The 20,895-nt window shown below is 44.9% G+C and overlaps 1 protein-coding gene across 4 annotated transcripts in view; it reads left to right on the forward strand.

Annotated features, from left to right (window-relative positions):
- Positions 1-20,895, forward strand: part of GRIK4 (glutamate ionotropic receptor kainate type subunit 4) — a 462,633-nt gene that overhangs the window by 391,891 nt on the left and 49,847 nt on the right. For 3 of the 4 annotated variants that reach the window (XM_083480952.1, XM_083480955.1, XM_083480953.1), the window contains exons 11-12: positions 1,010-1,117; positions 2,301-2,504. In XM_083480952.1, the coding sequence (XP_083337078.1) occupies positions 1,010-1,117; positions 2,301-2,504 (312 nt within the window). The remainder of the gene's footprint in view (positions 1-1,009; positions 1,118-2,300; positions 2,505-20,895) is intronic. The other variant, XM_083480954.1, reaches the window with a different exon arrangement.

The raw sequence follows: 20,895 nt of genomic DNA on the forward strand, positions 1-20,895 counted from the left end.
TACAGGGGCAAAGATTTAATAAAGTTATCATACCTCCCAACCAAAACTTGCAGAAGAGCTGAGCTGCATTTTACCTTGCTCTAGCAAATTCAGCCCTTCAGCAGTTTACCTGGATTGACTAAAGTACTTACTTAGGGACCTGCCAAAAAGTTGGGTCAGCGGGAAGACAAGATCAGCATTCACAGTAGGAGAAAAATCCATCTTGAAAGTGAGTGACTCCCATCCAGACCGGAGAAGCTGGGAGCTCAGGACCCCAAATATCTCCTTGATCTTGTGATATGTCTGCTGCACAAAGGGGAGAGCTAGACTTCCAGTGTGTCAGGGAGGATTTATGGCCCCATTCCATTGCCGCTAGAGAGTGTAAATTAGTTTTAATAAGAATAGCATAGAAGCTTAGATGGGGCAGATTATACTCCTTGTTGGATAGTTGGGTTGATTAGCTTGAACGGTGTCATTTAGAAAGGGTTAATTAATCTTGAGGCAGCAACAATAGAGGATGAGAGATCAGGGTCATTAGTGGCTAAGAGCACCATAGAGAATGTGCTTTTGCTCCAAAGCATTTCGCTCTGGTGCAACAGAGCAGTGGAGGGGATAAATATATATTTGTTTTCATGTTGAGATAATCTGCCACAGTGGCTCTCAATGAAGGAACTAATAGTGTCAACCTCTAGTCTGTGGGGACTTTCGCCCTGAAGTCGCCTGCCTCCCAGACACTATGCAGCATCCTGCTCATAAAGAGTTTTTGAGCATCACTTCCTCCTACTGTGGACCCCTTGGAATCAGGCACATGACAAGACTAGCTCACCCCCTCCCCAGATCCTCATTGGGTTTGCCAAAGCCAAAGGGCACTTCATTTCTTTCTCTCTCTCTCTCTCTCTCTCTCTCTCTCTCTCTCTCTCTTTCTCTCTCTCACATGATTTTGGTGTGGCTCAATTGTTGTCAGTCAGTGCAGCCACATGGCAGCGATTCCCACTGTCAGTGTCAATGACTCTGCTGTTCTTTCCTACAGATCGGTCACTGGCATGTTACCAAAGGCCTTACCATGGATAACCAGATCTTCTCTTCCAATGTGTCAGAGAGCCTCTTCAACACCACGCTCATTGTCACCACCATCCTGGTAAGCGTGGAGGGTCTTGGTGACCTCCTTTTCTGCTCTGGCATCTCAGGGGCAACCTCCAGATACAAACCTTCCATTCCACATGGCCATCCATTCCATGAAAAGAGTCGCACGCTGAGTCCCTGAAGAAACAGGTGGTCAAACCACCAACTGCAGCACCAGAAATCATTTATGACATCTCAATTAAACTCACATTGGTACACATCACATGGAAACTATATTTGATGAGTTCAGAAGTGGCTGGGAAGAGGGTTAGAATGAGAGCATGCATCACAATTTTAAATTCCTCTCTCCACATGCCAGTTTGCTTATAGACCTAGCTGGGCTATGGAGAGGGTGGGTCACCTCTTCTGTCTATGTAAAACTTCTTGTGGTGGTTAAGATGGGTACAGTTTCAGTCACCTAGGCTTATATTTGCAGGTGCTCATTTTCATAACTCCTTGCATTGCTCATCTTCCACCATGGCCAAATACGTTCTGGTTTTCTTAAGCTATTCTTCATCTCCTGGAATACTTGAAGTCTCCATCTGTGGTCTATATTTTGTCCATATTCTTCTCAGCCCCAGACTCAGAGAGACTTTGTGCTCTAACTGAATATTTTCCAGTTGAAAGACTCCAGGGATGGCTATGCCAACTTGATTCCCTCCAGATGTTTTGGGCTTTAGCTCCCATCAGTTCCAACCAGGATGGTCAATGGACAGGGATAATGGGAGTTCTCATCTAAAACATCTGGAGGGCACCTGGTTGAAGAAGACTACTGTCTTCCCAGTAGACTGTACTCAGGGAACTGGCAGCCCACAGGCCACATCTGGCTTCCACCCTATACTTGCCAAGGTAATCAACTGGTGGATGGAGTGGGACAAAGCTTCCCTTACTAATCCATTTTCTGATATGGATGCCACTTAAACAGAATGAAATAGTTTTCAGTCCACCAATCATGAGGGACTGGAGGGGTGTGTGGAATCTCCCAGTTTGGATCTAGTTTGCCATTGCTGCATCCCAGATGAGCTTGAAAGGAAGAGGAGAGAGTCTGGAGAATCTTTTCCCAGAGACTGTTTCCTTCCTGGTGATTCCCAGGGGAGTCCATCACATCACCTGCCCCTGCTTTCCGATTTGTGCTAAATCTAGTGCTGTTGCGACTCCATGACTAAGATGGGAATGACAGCTGCCCAGTTTCGATGCAGGAAAACCCTTACTTAATGCTCAAGGGAAACCACCAAGAGCTGGAAGGGAACGACCAGTACGAAGGCTTCTGCATGGACATGCTGGCAGAACTGGCCGCGATCCTGCACTTCAACTACAAGATCCAGCTGGTTGGTGACGGAGTGTACGGCGTCCCCGAGGCTAATGGAAGCTGGACTGGCATGGTGGGGGAGTTGATTGCTCGGGTGAGTTGGTTAACGCTAATGAATGAGAGCTTATTTGCATGTGTAGCAGAATTGCATGGAATGACCTTCAGGGCTGCGAATGCAGAGATTGTTCATGTTGAAAGCTTTTCCCCAAAAGAAATCTTCCTTGCAGATCGAAAAGTGTCAGGAACAAGGACTCTAGATGAGCCTCTCTTGCCAGGCATTCTAGTCACCTTTGTTTATTGAGATATTTTTTGGTGGGAAATCAGTCAGATGTGAAATCTCCCATCTGCAACATAAAAACGGGTACTTGCGTTTATGCTTGCTGTTTATTACTAATTTTATGGTATCCTTTATATGTTTTATTGGTGTGTTTTGTTTTGTTTTGTTTTGTTTTGTTTTGTTTTGTTTTGTTTTGTTTTGTTTTGTTTTGTTTTGTTTTGTTTGATGCTTTGGGCATTTTCCCTGACAGGAAGCCAGGACAGATGTGTATCATAATAACAACAAAAATAATTATCATAATACATGGCATGACATTGTTTCAGTTCTGAGAGAGTAACTCAACTGGCAGTGATGGCCCCCAACTTGGATAGCTTTAGAAGAGGATTGGACAAATTCATGGAGGACAAGGCTATGAATAGCTACTATGCTCTATATCCATTGACAGAAGCATCATGCTTCTGAATACGAGTTGATGGGAATCTCAGAATGGCATCCTTCATAAACTTCAACTCTCAGAATTCCTGGGAGGAAGCTGTTCCTGTTAAATGATATCAGAGTGCTTTAAATATACATGGTGTGAAGGTGGCCTTAATGTGTACATCACACTCCAGCTCTTAGATGTGAGAGGCCAAAACTTGGCTGAACAAAATGAATTATACACATTCTGTGAAGTCTCTGCACAAAATAGGTCCAGCCGAGCTGAGTAAGAAAGAGTAGGTTGAAAAGCATTCGAAACCAAGTTGGTTTCCTCCCTAATGTACAGAAGTACTTGTTATTCTAGTACTGCCTCCTGCCTTTCTTTATTAAACATCAGAAAGTCTAAGTCAATTGAGGTAACATGCTCACACCACCCTTTGTATCCTCTGTCCGTACAAGCAAGAGGCATGATCAAAGTTCAAGAATGCATGCCAACCAGGCAAACACACTCAGAGCTAGGGACATAATCTGGGAGTGTTCCAGGGGCCAGAAAAGAGAGCCCTGGAGGGTCGCATTCAGCTCTTGGGCCTGAGATTCTCAGCTCCTGAGATAGACTTTTGGTCTGATCCAACCAGGCTCTTTTTATCTTTTGATGGTACTGAGTTGGTGTAACATCTTAAAGGGATCCTCACCCAGTAGAAGCCCTTTCTCATGAAAAGCTATAAAGAAACCAGCTGGCCCGCCAGCTTTCTATTGCTGCCAAGCGACGCTGGAGTGTTTGCTGATGCCTTGGGCTGTCAGTGTAGATTTTTATATAGATAAACAGGTTTGCAGCTATTCTTCAAGGAAGCGAGAGGGAACAGTCATAAAGGAAAGTGTGATGTCTTCAAACAAAAGGGGGGAAGGAAGAAATGGCAATGCTCTGAACAAGTGGTAGCCATGGATTTTTTGTAGCGATAAGTGCTTTCACCTTGCCTTTTCCTGGAAACAAATTATTTAGCCATTGTTTGTTATTGTGAGGATCAGGAGAAGGCATGTGAAAAGGTGAAGCATGAGCTGAAAAAAATGAGGAGTGGATAAAAGTCAAACGATCCATTGTGATTGTTTTGGATACGTTCCTGCAATCCTCAAAATCACTCCAAGAATTGGATTTGTGTTTGTCAGTTATGGGGATCTGGTGTTCAATGGGCAAGAACACAAGAACTGCTAAAGATGATCAAGGGACCATTTAGTGCTTACCTGGCCAAATGACACCTGGCCAAATGACACCTCAGAGGTTCTAACAGTTGCAGGGGAACAAACAGTGTTGGAGGGGCTGTGATGAGCTTTGATCTGTGTTGGCACCGAGACAAGATATTTAAATACAGGGAGTTAATTTTCCAGGAAGTGAAAAAAGGTTACTAAGCTGGACCTGACATTGTTTCCAGCACTGCCACTGTTAAATATTTGGGAAGGGGGAGATAAGGGGGATCATCCTGTTGACTGCTGCCAGGATGGAAATTGCAAAACGCTGAAAAATAGCTTGTACATTCCAGTGCCTGATTCAAAGTAAGTCAAACAATAGAAGCAATCCTGCTTGACTTTAGTTCTCAGATTCATGCATTAGAGAGAAGATCTGCAAATAGTTCAGTCAAAGGACTGAGGAAGAAATTATCCACAAAAAGAAAACATTACAAAGTAGGATTGTAGGTTCGTTTCAATGCAGTGTATATTGTTATGTAATTGGTTTTTTTCCCTGTTGCAAAGTTTCTGAATTAAAAAATGTGGCCCTCTCTGGAACAGTCCTCAATCTTGGTTCCATTATACTACATACACACTGTTCAACTGGCAATGAAATGCACTCATGTCCCAATTCAGAGGACTATCATTGCTCTTAAGAATTGGACATGATGGCTGGGGCATATAACCATGGCTGAGAGACTGGCATTCAGGCAACAGCACTAGACTCCAATGCTGTATGGATGGAACATATCCATTGTAAATATAGACAACTGTATCTCTCATGCTGAATATGTCAAGGACATTCCTCAGATACCTCACACCTGGGAACCAGAATACCATGCCCAAGAGTTTAGTGTTTTGGGGATTCCTGAGTTCAAATCTCTGATATGGACATTTTTTTATTTATTCCCCCTACAACTTGTGGGGTATAGTCTTCCACTTGTGGGTTCGTTGGTCCACCTTGTGTTTAATTGTTGACTTTGTTATTCTTGGGGGGCGGGGAGGATTTAAAAGGTCAGCCAAGCAGTCAGTCAGAAGGCCTCTCAAAGCTCACATGCAGACCTGGTGGTAGCAATTTTCTTAACTGTGTCTCTGCATCTCATATTCACAGGTATAATGACTCTGTATAAGGAAGTTCCATTTACTTATCCTGGTTAATAGCCAATGCTTATCTTCCAAGAATGCATTTACTTAGGACATTTTTATACCACTGAATTATTTGCATTCCTAATGTCTCTCACACCCCTTTTATATATATACCCATCTAAGCCATCGCCAGATCATAGAAAAACATAGCAAAATACATATATTAATTATGGACTGTAGGAAGAATAGCTTCCTCTGGTCTCATCTGAACGTCCTGATGAACCATTTTGTTGGTTGTTTCTTGTGACATCGGGGGGGACTTTGGGGACTCACAGAAGGGGCAAAGTATATTTCTGGTGGGGGAGTTGTGTCCCACATATTAAACTCTCTGAAAGAAAAATGGCAGTATATGTTAAAGACAGGAGTCCAGCAATGGAGGTAGGCAAGTGGGGGGGTTGCTCATTGTTTTGGGGGGGGGCACTTCTCCCCCATCTCTGGTGCCACTCATGGTTGGCCACATGATAAATGACTGAATGTGATAAGGAACCTTCTGTTGAGCAACTCATGCTTGGCTCATCCAATTCTCTTTCTGGCGAACTGTCACAACATTGAGATGAAACCCCAAATATGGATGTCGTGATCTTATTTTCTTCTTCTTCCCTGAAAGAGAAATTCCAAGTGAAGAAAAATTGAGGCGAAAACAATTTGATGTGGGGCTGCCACAGTGCAGGGTTAATTACATACACACTTCATAAGGTTTTTATGAGGGTAAGGACATGAAAAAGAGAGGCAGTGAATCATATGTCCTGCTAATTAGAATGGAATAAAAGACTTCAAGTGGCGAACACTGAGCTAGTCTTGAAAGTCTAGTGGGTGGAGGGAATATTCCTCTCTTTCGTTCTGGTTGGGCAGCAAAATAAACTTCTGTGGCAAAAGAGATCCTTGCTTAGAAAATGTCTATTCAGTTTCCCCTCATTTTGGGAGGAGGGAACATTCCTCAGATTAATGCCAATAAAAATAATTGCAGCAAAAAAGATGTAACTAAAAATCAATGTGAGTATCTAGGGCAACGGATGTGCCATCTCCCATCTTCAATCACAAATCGACAGACACGCTGGAGGCCACCTGACTCAAGCTCATTTGTGGGCCACAGTCTGAGGACCTCCAGGCTAGAAAAATTGCACAGAGGAGCCTGAGAAGGGAGAAGACAAGGTGCAAAGCGGGGCAAGGCTCAATATTGTTCCCCGCAGCCAAGAGTCCCAGTATTAGCTTGGGATGAAGGCAAGGTGCCACTCAGACACAAGGTTGCCCAGAGGAAATCCTACATTCCAGAGAGGTGTAAATGCTTCCGAGCTGCCAACATCAAATTTGCAGGTGTTTTATTTGGGGGATAGCTTAATCTCTTGTCACTTCAGGCATACGTTCCTTGCCCTTTCCCCTTGGCTTAAGTTGTACCATCAGTCAACAATTGTAGCAGTATTTAAAATCTGCACAAAGCCAAAGAAGCACACATTTGAGCAGACAGGATAGTGATGGGTGGACTTGCCCAGCACTTGTCCAGCACTGCTCCAGAAAAGCAGCGTACTGTAAATAATAGATGCTTCCTCTGGTATCTATGGCATTGTCCACAGCTTTGATCCCTGCATTCACCAGAGCACCTTAGGAATACCAGAAGTTGCCTGACAGTGAGCCCAGATTCTTGCTCCATCTGGCGCAGTATTTTCTACCCTGACTGGCAGCAGCTGACCAGGGTTTTAAGGGGGGGGGGAGCCTTCCCCGGCTGTGCCCAGAGATGTCAGGAGTGGAACCTGGGACCTTCTGCAGACAAACCAACACTCAGCCACTCTGCTATGGTCCTTCCCTCTGCCCCATCTTGCCTTGATATGTAGCATGATGGAGGAAGGGGTAAGAAAGAAGGTGCTGCAGCAAACACCATGATATCACACTGTGGCCAGAGTAGATCCACTTTGGATTGGGTGAGACCCCAGGGTCCAGGAGTGACAGGGAGGCTATCACTTTCATGGCCTGCTTGTACAGTTTCCAGAGAGACTTGGCTGACCTTTGTCAGAATGGGTGACTTAGGCCACATTCACAGCATAACTTAAAGCACTCTGGCACAGCTTTAAACAGTCATAAAGGTAAAGGGACCCCTGACCATTAGGTCCAGTCGTGGCCAACTCTGGGGTTGCGGCGCTCATCTTGCTTTATTGGCTGAGGGAGCCGGCGTACAGCTTCCGGGTCATGTGGCCAGCATGACTAAGCTGCTTCTGGCGAACCAGAGCAGTGCACGGAAATGCCATTTACCTTCCCGCCAGAGCGGTACCTATTTATCTACTTGCACTTTGATGTGCTTTCAAACTGCTAGGTTGGCCGGAGCAGGGACCGAGCAACGGGAGCTCACCCCGTCGCGGGGATTCGAACCGCTGATCTTCTGATCGGCAAGTCCTAGGCTCTGGGCTTTAACCCACAGCGCCACCCGCGTCCCTTAAACAGTCATGCCCCCCAAAAAAAGAATTCTGGGATCTGTAGTTTGTGAAGGGTGCTGAGAGTTGCTAGGAGACCCATATTCCCCTCACAATGCTACAGTTCTCTGTGAAGAGGGTTTGGTTATTAAACCACCCTGAGAACTGCAATTTTGGGAGGGGAGTATGGGATCTCCAAACGAAACTAAAACTCCCAGAATCCTTTGAGGGAATCCATGACACTTTAAAGTGGTGTCATAGTGCTTCAACTTATTGTGTAAATGTGGCTTAAGTGGACCTATTCAGCAGAGCTCTACTTATATTTTCAGGAAAGGCTAGCCAAACCTTAATCCTCTGTGGGTTTCAGCTTTCAGGGATGACGAGGCTAACCTGAGAAAAACGTGTTTCAGTTTAATGGGAGCTTGCTCATTTTTACTTTTATTTCCATTAACCTTACACTCTCCTCCTCTCGCTCTTTTCCCCAAAAGGGAAACACATCCTCTCACCAGCCAGTGCATGTCCAGGGCGGTGTGACAGCACACCCTTTTATTCTGATACATTTGTATTTTCACCCTTTGCCAGCGAGCTCCCAGCTGTGCTCAGAGATGTCTCTTTTGCATGTCATCTCAGGAGGAGACGTCAGCGGCTGGGCCCCCTGGCCATTCCCACCCCAGAGGAGCTGGGAGGAGGACACTTTGGAGGAGACTCAGAAAAGCGGCTACAATTTACCTGCTGGCCATTACTCATCTTGGAGGAAGAGAGAGAGCTGGGCCGAGAAACCAGCTTTGTCAAGTGCCATGTCACTTAATTAGCTGGAGCACAAGCTGCTGCCTTTGCTACAAACAACCCTTGGATGCATCCTGGTTGTTATTTATTGCTTGTTGTGGCAAACGCCACCAGACTGGAGATGCATCCTTTTGGAGGAGAGGGCCCTGCTGTGATTGGCAGGGCAGGGAAGCCGCTCCAGGAGGGTCTCTGCAAAGAGAAATCCTCATCTAGGTTAATGGTGAAGCACGGGGGGGGGGGCATCAAAGGAGCCAAGGAAAGGGGTGGGGCGTGGAGAACGAGAACAAGGTGACAGCGATACAAGTGTGTTTCTGTGTAAGCCAGACATGTGTTCTCTGTCTCGCTCACTTGTCTAATTATAATCAACCGGGTATGGCACGGCGTGCCCCTGTGCAGTCCTGATGTGATTAAAATTCATCGTCAAGCAGAAAATAGAAACCATATGAATTTTTATAAACTAAGCAGTTGAGGGCAGGGATCTGGGATCGCTGTAGGCACTTCAGTGCCCCGGGCTAAACATTAAGCGCCTCCAAACTCTGTCTCTGCTTGGGGTGTTTGTTGCGGTCTACAGAGGTTTTCCTTAGCTCATCGTCCCACCCACCCCAGACAATGCCAGTGTTTCATCAGGCCAACTTTGCTGCACTCCTGCTGCCTTTGGCAGGCATGCTTAGTGGTAGCTGTAGCAGCTCCCATGCCTGCTTTAATACCTGGCTCCTAACCCAACAGACTCCTTGCCCCTTGGACGTCAGTGCCCTGCAGGATCAAACCAAAGGCCTACGTAGTTCAGGGTCCTGTTTCCCACAATGAAGCTGTCTGGGTGATCTTGGGCCAGTCACTACCTCTCAGCCTAAGCTACCTCACAAGGTTGTTGTAGGGATTAAATGAGGGGGAGAATTGTGTACGCCACCTTGAGCTTTGTGGAGAAAGAAGGGGGGATATAAAGGCAATAAACTCCATTGGGTTTCTAATGTTATGAGAGAGGGAGCAAAAAAAAAAATCTCACCTGCTTTGGCTTCATTCTGGATGGCTCCCTTTTCTCTCTCTCCAACACGAGGGATGGGTGAACCTGCCATTTCAGCTTCTCGTTTTCCCAGTCTTAAATTCTCCACATTTCCACAAACAGTTTGCCATTTTTAAAGAAGTCATTGTAAAAGGTTGTCTGCATACTGATGCAATTTTCTCCTAATATATTTGTTGGGATGCAATTTTGCCCATTATACACATTTTAGCGAATCAGTTTCCCTTGCAGTAATGCAGCTTTGCATGTTATTTTCACTAATATATGTATTTAGTGAAGCAGCAGTAAAAGGACTGCCATCTTCAAATAGCCTCCATAGGCTGACTGTAAGTCTGAAACTGGCAGGGATAGTGGTTTTGCTTTCGAAAAACACATTTGCGAGACACACAGCCTAGAATCAGTTTAGAGCTGTGCTTGCTACTGTTTTCAGCATTACGTTTTTGTCAAATTAAGATTAAAAATAAAATGCAACACAGTTACAAGTGTAAGCCCTAATCTTTGACGGACAGCAAATATTTCAGACGCCGAGGAAAAAAATGTGACCTCTGTGTCATGCCTCGAAGCATTTGCAAAGACAATTCTGGATGAGGGTGATGGCTGTCGGTTGATAGGGAGCAGAAAATAGAGCCGGTGGCGGATGCTAGTGAACGTTGCAGCAGGTTTTTGGAAACAAGTGAAATTGACAAATTAAAATTCTAAAAATATAACTGTAATTAAAATTACCCCATAAGTGATATCAATAAATAGGTGTCAACGCATTTTTAAAAAAGACATATGCTGAAAAACAATCACAGCTGATGAAATGAAGAAGAAGCTTAGAAACACTCGTCCTAATAAAGAAAAGGGCATATGCAGAATTCCCCATGTGCTGGACCTTTCCTATATGTGTGTAAAGCTGGTGATGGAGCAATGTGGAGGGGAGAGCAGGACTGTATCCAGTACCTGACAGGTCTCTCCTGGAGTGAATAGCAGTTTTTGGAGGAGGGGGACTTCATAGAATCATAGAAATGTAGAGTTGGAAGGGACCCTGAGGGTCATCTAGCCAACCCCCAGCAATGCAGCTGCCCCATATAGGGTTCAAAGCTGCAACCTTGCTGTTATCAGCAGCATGCTCTAATCTACTGAGCTTTCATTGTGATCAGGTGGTGGAGTATTCCCAATCCTCCTGGACTGATCAGAAAAGCACTGTTGGATCAAGCCAATGGCCCATCTAGTCCAGCATCTTGTTCTCACGGTGGTCAACTAGATGTCTGTGGGAAACCCATGAGCAGGACTTGAGTGCAACAGCACTCTGGTCCATTTGAAACAGAGATGGAGAGTTTAGCCTGGTTCTCGTTGGACTGAATCTGTGTGCATCACCTAAGAGACGCTTGGCATTGTCGAACTCAATGAATGCTAACCACTTGTTGGAAGTATGATGATGATGATGATGGCTTCCAACAAAATATTAAAATACAGTAATCCATCAAACATTAAAAGCTTCCCTAAACAGGGCTGCCTTCAGATGTCTTCTAAAAGTCTGGTAGTAGTTGTTCTCTTGGACACCTGGTGGGAGGGCGTTCCACAGGGTGGGTGCCACTACCGTGAAGGCCCTCTGCCTGGTTCCCTGTAACTTGGCTTCTCACAGTGAGGGAACTTCCAGAGGGCCCTGGGCGCTTCTGTATGAAACTGAATCCAGCAGGCAACAGGCACCATCAAAACCGAATGTGCATGGATCTGTGCAGTTGTTGATTTATCACGGTTGCATTCTTGCCCACCCTTCAACCAAGGAGCTGGGGGGAGTAAGCATGGAGGGTGTGTCACTTTAATCCAGGCACCCCAACCTGTTGCCCTCCAGATGTTTTGGCCTCCAACTCTCATGATCCCTAGCTAACAGGACCAGTGGTCAGGGGTGATGGGAATTGTAGTCCAAAACATCTGGAGGGCCAAAGGTTGGGGATGCCTCCTTTAATCTCACTGTGAGAGAGGGAATGAGTGACTGGACTCATGTCACCCAGTTGCCAGGGACTTGCTGGATGAAGAGGACCAGTGAGGATCAGCTATTCGAGGAAACAATAACAGGAAGGCCAACACTCTGGGAAACACTTTAGTTCCAAAGGGTTGTATCCAGTGGTCGTTCTACCCAGAGTAGACCCATTGAAGTTAATGGGCATGACTAAATTAGGTCCATTAATTTCACTGGGTGTACTTGGAGTAGAACTAGCTGGATGCAACTCACAGAAAATACTGATTCTTTCTTATTATTATTCTTATTTTATACAGTGCCCTCACATAATAATAATAATAATAATAATAATAATAATAATAATAATAATAATAATAAATAATAAAGGTCACTACGCCAAGGAGCTTAAAACCTAAAGTGATCTGTTTATTGGAGCTTAGCATAGATAAATTGGAAGAACAAAATAACTTTTAAAAAGAAAAATTACCTCTCGCAAATTAATTAACCCAGAAATTATAAATAATTGACTTTTTGCCCTAAAATGTCATTTCAGTTAGCCAAAAAAACAAAACAAAATAAAAAAACCCTGTATGCAGCAAAAATGTCCCTTTTGGAATATTCCTTGCTGGAAAATAATAAACATTTTTCATCAAAATTGGCATCTTTTTGCAAATGATATTGATTTCAAAAGGTCTGTCATTTGTGTCTGTAGTGGGAAAATGTCTTCTGTGAAAAATTGCAAGGGGGAGCCTCCCCGCTGATAAAAGTATAGCAAATGGAATGTCGTGCAGCCCTGTCATCAGCTGATCTGCACCTTGTGACCTCAGTGGATCCCTAGGGTGTGTCTGTCAAAGTCTACCCCCAGAATAACCAGAAAAGAAACTTCTTCACAGAGACAGGAGAAGGAATTTGGTTCCTTTTCACATTTCAGTGTCAACCTCCCTAATCTGCACCCCTTCAATCAAGCTGAAATGAAGCCAATATTTGGTGAAAACTTGTAGGACACTTCTCCGGCCAAATAGCAGATACAAAAATGTGCCTATGAGTGAAAATAACATGCAAAAAATGCATTGCATTAAGGAAAATTGCATACAGAAATGTGCACATTAGAAGAAATGTACACTAAAAGGTCGGTGTGTTTCCATAAGGACTTTTAAAAGGATCACAAACTGTTTCAGAAACATGGAGAGCTGAATTTAAAATGGGGAAACTGAGGTAAACTGTAATCAACAGATTTGTCCACAGAATCATAAATCAAACAGCTCTTACCATCGGAAAGTTCTTCCCACTCTGCTGGCAAGTTTTATAGTTTAAGTACATACTGTATTAAGAAGTAGCTCATTTTGTCCATCCTGAATCTTACAAAATTTGTTTTCGTTGGCTGTCCCCAAATTCTAGTGTTATGAGAGAGGGAGGAAAACATTTCTCTAGCCATTTTCTCCACCCCATGTATCATTTTATCATCTTCTATCATGTTGTCTCTTGCCTGTCTTTCCTCTAAACTGAAAGGACCCAAATGCTGTAACCTTTCCTCATAGTGGCTCCATCCTCTCTGTCCCTCACATGGCATGCAGTCTTCACTAGGAGGAGTGTTGTATCCTCATCACCATGGTAACCAGGCCACATCTCTTCCTGGTACCCTATGGCAGCTGGGCCATATTGATGCTCCCCTAGGGCTGATGTGTAGGTCTGATGAGGTTGCATTGGTCTACTGAATCTGTGTCTTCAAAGAGGTATCTTCCTGGGGAGGTTGATTGTTGTCTGCTCTTAAACCCCATTAGCATTGTTGTTGTTGTTTAGTCATTTTGTCATGTCCGACTCTTCGTGACCCCTGGACCAGTTCACACCAGGCACTCCTGTCTTCCACTGCCTCCTGCAGTTTGGTCAAACTCATGCTGGTAGCTTTGAGAACACTGTCCAACCATCTCACCCTCGTCCCCTTCTCCTTGTGCCCTCAATCTTTCCCAGCATCAGGGTCTTTTCCAGGGAGTCTTCTCTTCTCATGATGTGGCCAAAGTATTGGAGCCTCAGCTTCACGATCTGTCCTTCCAGTGAGCACTCAGGGCTGATTTCCTTCAGAATGGATAGGTTTGATCTTCTTGCAGTCCATGGGACTCTCAAGAGTCTCCTCCAGCACCATAATTCAAAAGCATCAATTCTTCGGTGATCAACCTTCTTTATGGTGAGAGCTGGACCATGGCTATTAGGTCTGGCAATAGGGCCCTCCTCTTCTCCTGGTTTTCATCCGGTTCCAGGGTGGTACTGACGAGTGCAGCTTTCTCCCAATTGAAGTGCAGAGTGTTTGAGGACCAGGACATTTGCAGGGAAACCAAAATGCTTGTATACAAAGCTATTGTACTACCAACTTTACTGTACGCTTGTGAAACATGGACCACTTATAAACGCCATTTCCAACTCCTTGAAAGATTCCATCAACGGTGTCTTTGGAAATTTTTACACATCACTTGGGAAGACAGGTGAACTAATACCAGTGTACTGGAAGAAGCAAAGATCACCAGTGTTGAAGCAATGATTCTTCAACATCAGCTTCGTTGGGCTGGTCATGTTGTGTGGATGCCTGATTATCGTCTTCCAAAGCAACTACTCTATTCCGAACTTAAAAATGGAAAGTGTAATGCTAGTGGTCAACAAAAGAGGTTTAAAGACTGTCTCAAGGCATTTTTTTAAAAAATGTAGTATAAACACCAACAATTGGGAAACACTTGCCTGCGAGTGCTCCAGTTGGAGAACAGCCTTTGCCAAAGGTGTCATGGGCTTTGAAGACACTTGAACTCAGGACGCAAGGGAGAAACGTCCTAAGAGGAAGGCACATTTGGCAAACCCTCACCATGATCAACTCCTGTCCAGAAACCTATATCCCCACTGTGGAAGGACATGTGGATCCAGAATTGGACTCCACAGTCACTTACAGACTCGTTGTTAAAACCGTGTTTATGGAAGACAATCTTATTCGGCTACGAGTGATCGCCAATGAAGAAGATTCCAGCTCAAGTGAGCTCCTCTCAGCTCTTTATATCTGCTTCTCTTCCTGTCTCCTTTCATCCTTCTGTTTCCCTCACAGGCATCTGTCAAGTATCCTCTCAGACTCCAACACCTGAGGCAAAGACACCTATTCATGGGGACAAGCCACTGTCATTTGCAGGCATTTGTGTTCTTTTGTCGGGGTCCTGACCACTCATTCAGCAGCGATCAAGCCAGCTAGGCTCACAACAATATGATAAAATGAGATAAATCATTGCATTGCAGATGCACGGCCTCTTGGGAAATTATAATATCATGTGCGTAAAAGGCATCTATAATGCAGTCCGGACAAGGATAGCCTGACTTCTGTTGTCTGTGCTCTGGTAACCTCTGTATATTAGATTGCTGTAATGCATTACACGTGGTGCCAACTTTGACGACAGTTCGGAAATTGCAGTTGCTGCAGAATACAGTAGCCAGACTGGTAGCCAGGCAAGACGGTCTGAACATACAATGTGGCTCAGGACCCTAGTACCTTAGGGACCGCATCTCATCAACCTGAGCCCTGCATTCATAATCTGAGGCCATTCTCTGTGTGCCTTCTCAGGGGTGACTCCCCAGGAAGACATGCTTGGCATCATCACTATCTCTTTTAGATACCAGACAAAAAACAATTTTTTCCCCCACACAGGCCATTGGACCTCAATTTTCTGCTTATCTTTCAGTGGGATTAAGGTTGAGTTTGATCTGCTCTTTTATATATATTATCGGTGAGCATTTTGGGTGATTTATACTCTTGTTTTTAATGTTTGCTTCTGAAAATCTCTTTGAATTAACCTTTAGTGACTAAAGCAACTAAAAAAAATAGAATAATAATATAAAATATCAAAAACCAAAATAAGATGTATTGCTTGCAGCTTGCTTTGAAACCGGAGCTGGATTATTATGCAGTTTTATTCCAATAGAAATTCAAGTCTGGAGTTGTTCTGCTATGAAATTCACCTTTGCTGGTCTGGCAGGTTACTGAACTTCAGTAGGAATGGAGACCAATCAAATGGTCACTTGTTTCATCCATAATAGCTGTTTCTCTAGAAATGCCATTTTTGTTAGCTACGTTTAATGGAGCCTCAAAACAACATTGCTTCCAAATACTTTGCATTCCAGTGTATCCTGCATTATCCTCATGTTGTTGCTGCTGTTGTTGTTTTGGAGTAATTTTTCAGCAATTTTTAATAATAAATAATCTGTGTGGAATGTTGGATAAGCAAAGCATTATTGATGCTTTTAAGGGCTACTGTGCCTTAAATAAATTAAAAAATCATGTTTTCAGGTTCAGTCAATGTTATTGCTTCCTGTTGAGCACAAACATCGGATTAGTCTTCAATTTTATTATGAAAGGAAGAAGAAAAGAAAACTCTCATCATTTTGGGAGGAGCAGAAGTTGATTAATTGAGGAATTCATCATTAAATCCCTAGCAATTGTAGAGAGAAAGCAATGAAATAGGTCAAATCTGGAAGGAGAAAGGCGTTAATTAACATTGCAGGGGTCCTTTTGGAATGCAGCTTGTTAGTAGATATTATAGAAAGATCTTGGTCATGGTGAAGGGCATTGCTGGATAATAAGTGTTTTATGGAAACACCTTTTTAAATACATTTTTAGCTGATTGTGGAAAAACAATGCCTCAGCAAAACTGAAAGTTCCAGAATGACCCAACATGTCTTTGACCAGAATGACAAGAATTAAGGCTCACCTGAGAGTTAAGGAGATGCAGTTGCTGCTTCTAAGCACAGAGCCTATCTAGTATCAATAGTTATGTTGTAGATTTGGGTTTAGGTCTTTATAGCATGCAGCAAACAAGAGTTGCATTTGGCTGAGAAAGCAACACAGTTGTTAGGCTAGCGAAGTGCAAAGGACTATGGAAAAATGCTGTTTATTAAACAAAGACCTTGAGAATCAGCAGGATAATCAATTTATCTTGTTTAACAAACTTTGCCAGGGTAACCCGAAAAGGGTTGCTTTTTTTCCAACTGAGCTGCCTTTAATTACTTACAATGTTTTCTGCAGAACTCAGCAAGCTCGGATACCCATGAAGTGGCTTCTGTTTTTACAGTTCTGTGTGCATATTTTGAACCAAAATGGAATCCAGAGGGGAGATTGCGAGAAAGCATTTGCATAAGTTATTTCTTAAGTGTGGGCTGACACTTCCGTAGTATTTTATCTGCAGGCAGTACGATTACACTCTGGAGCCTTGACCCTGAATTTTTCAGAGCTTCTTCTCAGGTTTGCCCTCCACCTCTCTTGTTAATTGTGCCTTGAAGATGCAGGCTGTGAACATGAGAACTAAAGAAGTCATGGGTTATTTTCTGAAGTTTGCTGGACACAGGAAGGTGCAATTATACCAAGTCAAACCCAGGAACCTTCCCAGCCATGATGACTATGTTCGCTGCTTGCCAGGGACTGATCCTGGGACTTTCAGCATGCAAAAGCATGTGTTCTACCACTGATCTACAGCCTGCTGTAATGTGGTGTGTCTCTTTGGAACCAGTTGTAGATTCCAACATTTACTCGCCTGTTTGTCAAAGAGGTGGGCCCCCCAATGGTTCCATTGAAGATGAGCCTCCCCACCATTCCTACTGAATACATATGACTGTGAGACTAGGCGTCCTACACAGGGGGGATGCATCCTGTTTCACCACTTGAGTTGAAGCAGGAAGAGCCACCATGCCCTGCACCATCCTGCCTCTGCCACTGGAGCAGAATTAGCACTGGTTATCGGCTTCCAATGAGATAATGTGAGATCTCACCAAAATCTCGCAAGACTTTGGTGAGATCTCACCGGAAATTGGCATCGATGCCAGAAACGTATCTCCACCAGCGGTGGAGACAGAGTGAGTGAGGTGCCTGCAGTGGTGCCCCCTCGGGGCTCCACTGCTCAAAGCGGCAGCTTCACCCCATTTCATGGGCAGGCCAATCCTAGTCCCACTATAAGTTCTCCATTTTGACTCTACCACGCTCTCACCATGGCTTCTAAATTAAGGATGCTCCTAAAAATACCAACCCTCATCCAAGTTTTTCCTTATACTTTGAAGTTCTTAATTACTGGGTTTTGTTTCTGAAGAGGAAGTGAAGCATTAAGAATTACAACCTACTCTCTTTTTGGAAGAATAGGAGCATCAGAAGAGCTTTCCTGAATTAGGCCAAAGCTCCAGCTGGTTCAATAGGCTGCTTCCCATGGTGGCCAACCTCTGGGAAAGCCCCAAAGTAGGCCTTGAATGCAGGACTAATCTGGTCTTCAAGGTATTCAACCTCAGAATATAGAGGTTGCATATTGCTCAAAGCCATTGATTGACCTATGCTCTATGAATTTTCCTAATCTCCCTTTAAAGACGTCTAAGCTAGGAGCCATCACCACATCCTGTGGCAATGAATTTCATAATGAATAATGCACTCTGTAAAAAAAAAAAAGAACAAAAAGGCCCTTTCTTTTATCTGCCTGTAGCGAAGGATCAAGTTCATACTTCTATTTTGAAGATGCAGGTTCCCTGGAGTGTAAGATATGTGCGAAAAATTAAAACTGTGTTTCTGAGATACAGGTCACGAATTACAGAACCATGCAGCAATCGTCTCTAAGAGATAGATTAGCAAAATGTAATTCTCAGGTTCCTCTCTCATGTTACAGACAATCTGCCCAAGTCTCTGGAAGGAAAGTGCGAGAGAGCAAGCTCTCTTTATCGTTACTGGTGCTAGACTCAGGTGAAATCACCTTTCGCACCCCAGCAGGTGTTTCAGGCTAGCTTTCTTTGCCTTGTTTGGCAGGAGATACCCAAACAGCTGGAGAGGCAGGAGCAAAACACCAGCCCTGGGACAGTGCTAAGTGTTGCAGGAGTCTTGCTTAGCAGGTCGCCTCTCAACAAGTTGCCAGCTGCCACTGTAAAGCAGAGCGGAACACCATTCGTCACCATTAGGGTCAGAATGAGCTCCATCAGCCACCATAGCAGGATCATCCATTCCACCTCCGCACTTAAACTTCCAGTGTGTTTAATTGCCAAGTTCATGGAACTCAGTTAATAACAGCCCTGTGAAACGTCGGCATCTTCTGAGCATGCAGAGACAGCATCAACATTTAATGACAGCCGAGTCGGGTCATCCTTTTAATTTCAAACAGCAGTCTGTCAAGGGACCCTCTGATGCAGGGAGCATTTTGTTCAAATTTAAGCAATCTTCTGCCTGGGAAGCATCCAGAGATACTGATGCTACTCTAATATGCTATGGAAATCTCCCGCTTTGCTTGTGTAGCAAGACACTAAAGAGCTAGTGAAGTATGTGCGTAAGAAGTTGCACGTCTGTCGGGACACAGAAAGCACAAAAATTCTATTTCAACTCTAACTACCTTCCCTTGTGACCTTTTGGAGCTGACGATGCGGAGGCATAACTGAAGCTTTGTGTCGATGTGTCAGGAGACCTCTGCAAGGATTGCGCCCAGGGCAGCTGCCTATTGGAGGAAGGGGTTGGGGTTGGGGGTCCAGAACAGGCAGAGGTGACATTCCAGAGCTGCAAACAGGTGACTCAAAGGGCAGGCATGTGGTCATAGCTGGTGTAAATTTTGGCTTCCTCTGTATATGTTATTACAATCTGTCACAAGGAACCTAGGAAGCTGTCTTAGAATGAGTCTGACTGTTGGTCCATCTAGTTCAGTAGCACCTACACTGGCTGGCAGCAGATCTCCAGGGTTTTAGGCAAGGGGTCTTTCCCAGCCTTACCTGGAGACGCCAAGGATTCAACCTGCAATTTAACTTCATGCAAAGCAGATGCTCTACAGCTGAGCTACCATCCTTCCCCAGATGCCTTTTATTCCAGTTAAAAAATTGGGCATCTCCCAAACAACTAAATATATAATGGAAACACCAAGTTGGAATCAAGATCAAAAGCAGAAACCGGTGCAAGGAGGCAGCAGCTTTGGCTGAGACCTCACACCAGGCTGAGCACTAAGCTCGGAGGTCAGGGCTTTGCAGATTCCTAGCAAACAGGAATTTATGCACAAGGGTCATCTGACTTGATGTGCCGGCTAACAGGTCTCCCAGCCTAGATGGCCCCTTGAAGCCCAGAGCTCAGTCTGCCAGCCTTGCAATAGAAGCAGAGCACAAGTGATGCCAAAAGTTAGGCAATGGTGCCTGCCTACTGGGGGCTTTGGTTTGAGTCCCTCACAGGCACCTTGGGCCACTACATTCACACCATACATTAAAATCAGTATGATACCATTTTAAACAGTCACAGCTCCCCCCACCCAAGAATCCTGGGAACTGTGGTTTATTGAGGGTGCTGAGAGCTGTTAGGAGACCCCCATTCTCCTCCCAGAGCTACAAATCCCAGAGTTTCCCATGAAGAGAGATGGATAAATGGGAAATGTAGCTCTGTGAGGGGGAATAGGGGTCTCCTAACGACTCTCGGAAGGGACGCAGGTGGCGCTGTGGGTTAAACCACAGAACCTAGGACTTGCCTGTCAGAAGGTTGGTGTTCGAATCCCCGTGACGAGGTGAGCTCCCATTGCTCAGTCCCTGCTCCTGCCAACGTAGCAGTTCAAAAGCATGTCAAAGTAGATAAATAGGTACCACTCCGGCGGGAAGGTAAACGGCATTTCCGTGTGCTGCTCTGGTTCGCCAGAAGCAGCTTAGTCCTGCTGGCCACATGACCTGGAAGCTGTATGCCGGCTCCCTCGGCCAATAAAGTGCGATGAGCTCCACAACCCCAGAGTTGGCCACAACTGGACCTAATGGTTAGGGGTCCCTTTACCTTTAACAACTCTCGGCACCCTTAACAAACCACAGTTCCCAGAATTCTTTAGGGGAAGCCATGACCATTTAAAGTGGGATTGTGGTACTTTAAATAGATGGTGTGAACATAGCCTTAGTTTCCTTTTCTCAGGATATGTGATCTGTAATGTAGATTCCTAAATGAAACAGTGGAACAAGCCGATTGGGTGCCTGGGGTAGCGTGTGTGCCCTGCACCCTGGGATGAGCCAACCGCCTGTGGAGGTGGGGCCAGCCAGGGCAGGACACTCTGTGGGGCCTCCGAGGAGTCTGCCTGCCTCCTATTACTCAGCCGCCCTACAGCTGAGGAGGAGCCGGTGGGCGGACCGTTTGGGGCAGCACAGAGCCTGCGGGCATCCAAGTCACCTTGTCACTCCCAGGAGAGACGCGTGGCTCGGGCGCACTGCAGGCCCCGCGGTAAGTGCCGCCCGGCATTTTGTCACCCCCCTCACTGCCCCCACCACACACACCCTTCCTCCTGC

This window comes from Podarcis liolepis (assembly GCF_965112155.1).
Source record: "Podarcis liolepis genome assembly, chromosome: 16".
NCBI classification, from domain to species: Eukaryota; Metazoa; Chordata; class Lepidosauria; order Squamata; family Lacertidae; genus Podarcis; species Podarcis liolepis.